Raw genomic sequence first — 1514 nt, forward strand, 5'->3', positions numbered from 1 at the left:
GGAAGCTGGGATTATAGGTAGGTACCACCTTCTTTTGGTATGGATATTTTTCAGTGAATATTTTTAAAAGGTAAAAATAAAAACTTTGGTTATTTTTATTTAGTGTTAGGCTATCCAGACAACTTAGATGTTTTATTAAATAAACAATGCTGATAAATAGAGGGAGAGAAGAAAGGAAAGAAAAATCTGGAAGCTTCATTTCCTTGCTTTTAATTGAGTTTTTATGCATTTCACACAAAACATCTTAATCATCTCTATACTCCTTCTTCGTCGGACCGCCCCATAGGCTGCCCTATAGGTCATATATGTTAAGACCTATGGAGTCAAGTTATGTGATTAATTTTAAATGCATAATTCTCATCTTTATCAAAAGCTATATTCTCTATAAAACACTCTCTGGAATAACTTACACATAAGGTTCTTATCCATTTACTTTTAAGTATATTATGAAGCTCAACCAAAATCAAGTTTATACAGCACATGTTCACCCTCCCGATTTCCTCCTAGGTTTCCTTGCATAAACCACACACCTGGTGTCCTTCGGTGACGCTTTCCTGTGAGCAGATGCACCTGTATGGCCCGCTGGTCCTGTCACAGGTATGAGCGTGCCCATGGCACTGGCATCTGTGAATATGAACAGTCCACATGCCTCAGAACAGGTCAGGCTCAGCACATTCAAGAGTCTGTGGACATGCGCACCACAAACCCAGCATGAAAGCTGACTCTGTTTTGTCAACATCAAAGTAACTTCCTCTTCAATCGCATGATTTCAGCCAAGTGCTTAATTCATTAGTGCAACCTGGAATACCAGGACTGTCATCGATCCAACCTTACTGTATTGTAAAGGTAAGTTTAAGGCACCTTGGGGAAGGAGCTGAGGTTTTGTACAGACCCTAACCCTGTGCAATTTGTCACAGGACAGCATTTGCTAGAACTGCTGATGCTACAGTTCAGAAGAAAGGGCAGTGTGAATACAGATCCCAGTTTTTACCTTTGTTCCAGAATAAGATGAAGAATATTCAACTTTTCAACAGTAGCAGTTTCCACATTCTATGATGTAACAAGTAAACACTGATAATTTGTTTTTTGTTTTAAGTCTCTTTAAAGAGCCAAGGTATATCATTCCTTTAGAACGACCCATTCCAAGCATGCTCTGCATGTACTTTGCCACATTTGGTGGTATGCTGGCTAGATTTGTAGCTACTGTCTTTTTAAAAAAATGTCGTGATTCATGTTTTAAATTGTGATCAGAAATGTATAAACAAACAAGGGCACAACATATCTCTCTTCTAAAGTAAAATGAGTGTTCCTATGGTGGTTTGAAGGAAAATGTTTCCCATAGGCTCCAAATATTTGAACATTTTGTTCTCATTAGGTGGCACTGTTTTGGGAGGTTTTAGGAGGTGTGGTCTTGTTGGCGGAAGCACATCACTGGGGGTGGGCTTGCCAGATTTCCAGTTGCTCTCTGTTTCCTGTGCCTGCTTGAAGATGTGATCGCTTGGCTTTCTGACTCA

The 1514-nt window shown here is 39.4% G+C and overlaps 1 protein-coding gene across 1 annotated transcript in view; it reads right to left on the bottom strand.

Annotated features, from left to right (window-relative positions):
* The window catches only part of Ush2a (usherin), an 828188-nt gene that overhangs the window by 701760 nt on the left and 124914 nt on the right, over nucleotides 1–1514 (bottom strand). Inside the window, 1 exon segment of the mRNA XM_008834819.2 lies at nucleotides 531–624. Within this exon segment, the coding sequence (XP_008833041.1) occupies nucleotides 531–624 (94 nt within the window).

This window comes from Nannospalax galili, unplaced genomic scaffold, assembly GCF_000622305.1.
Source record: "Nannospalax galili isolate Female #2095 unplaced genomic scaffold, S.galili_v1.0 scaffold657, whole genome shotgun sequence".
Taxonomy (NCBI): Eukaryota; Metazoa; Chordata; class Mammalia; order Rodentia; family Spalacidae; genus Nannospalax; species Nannospalax galili.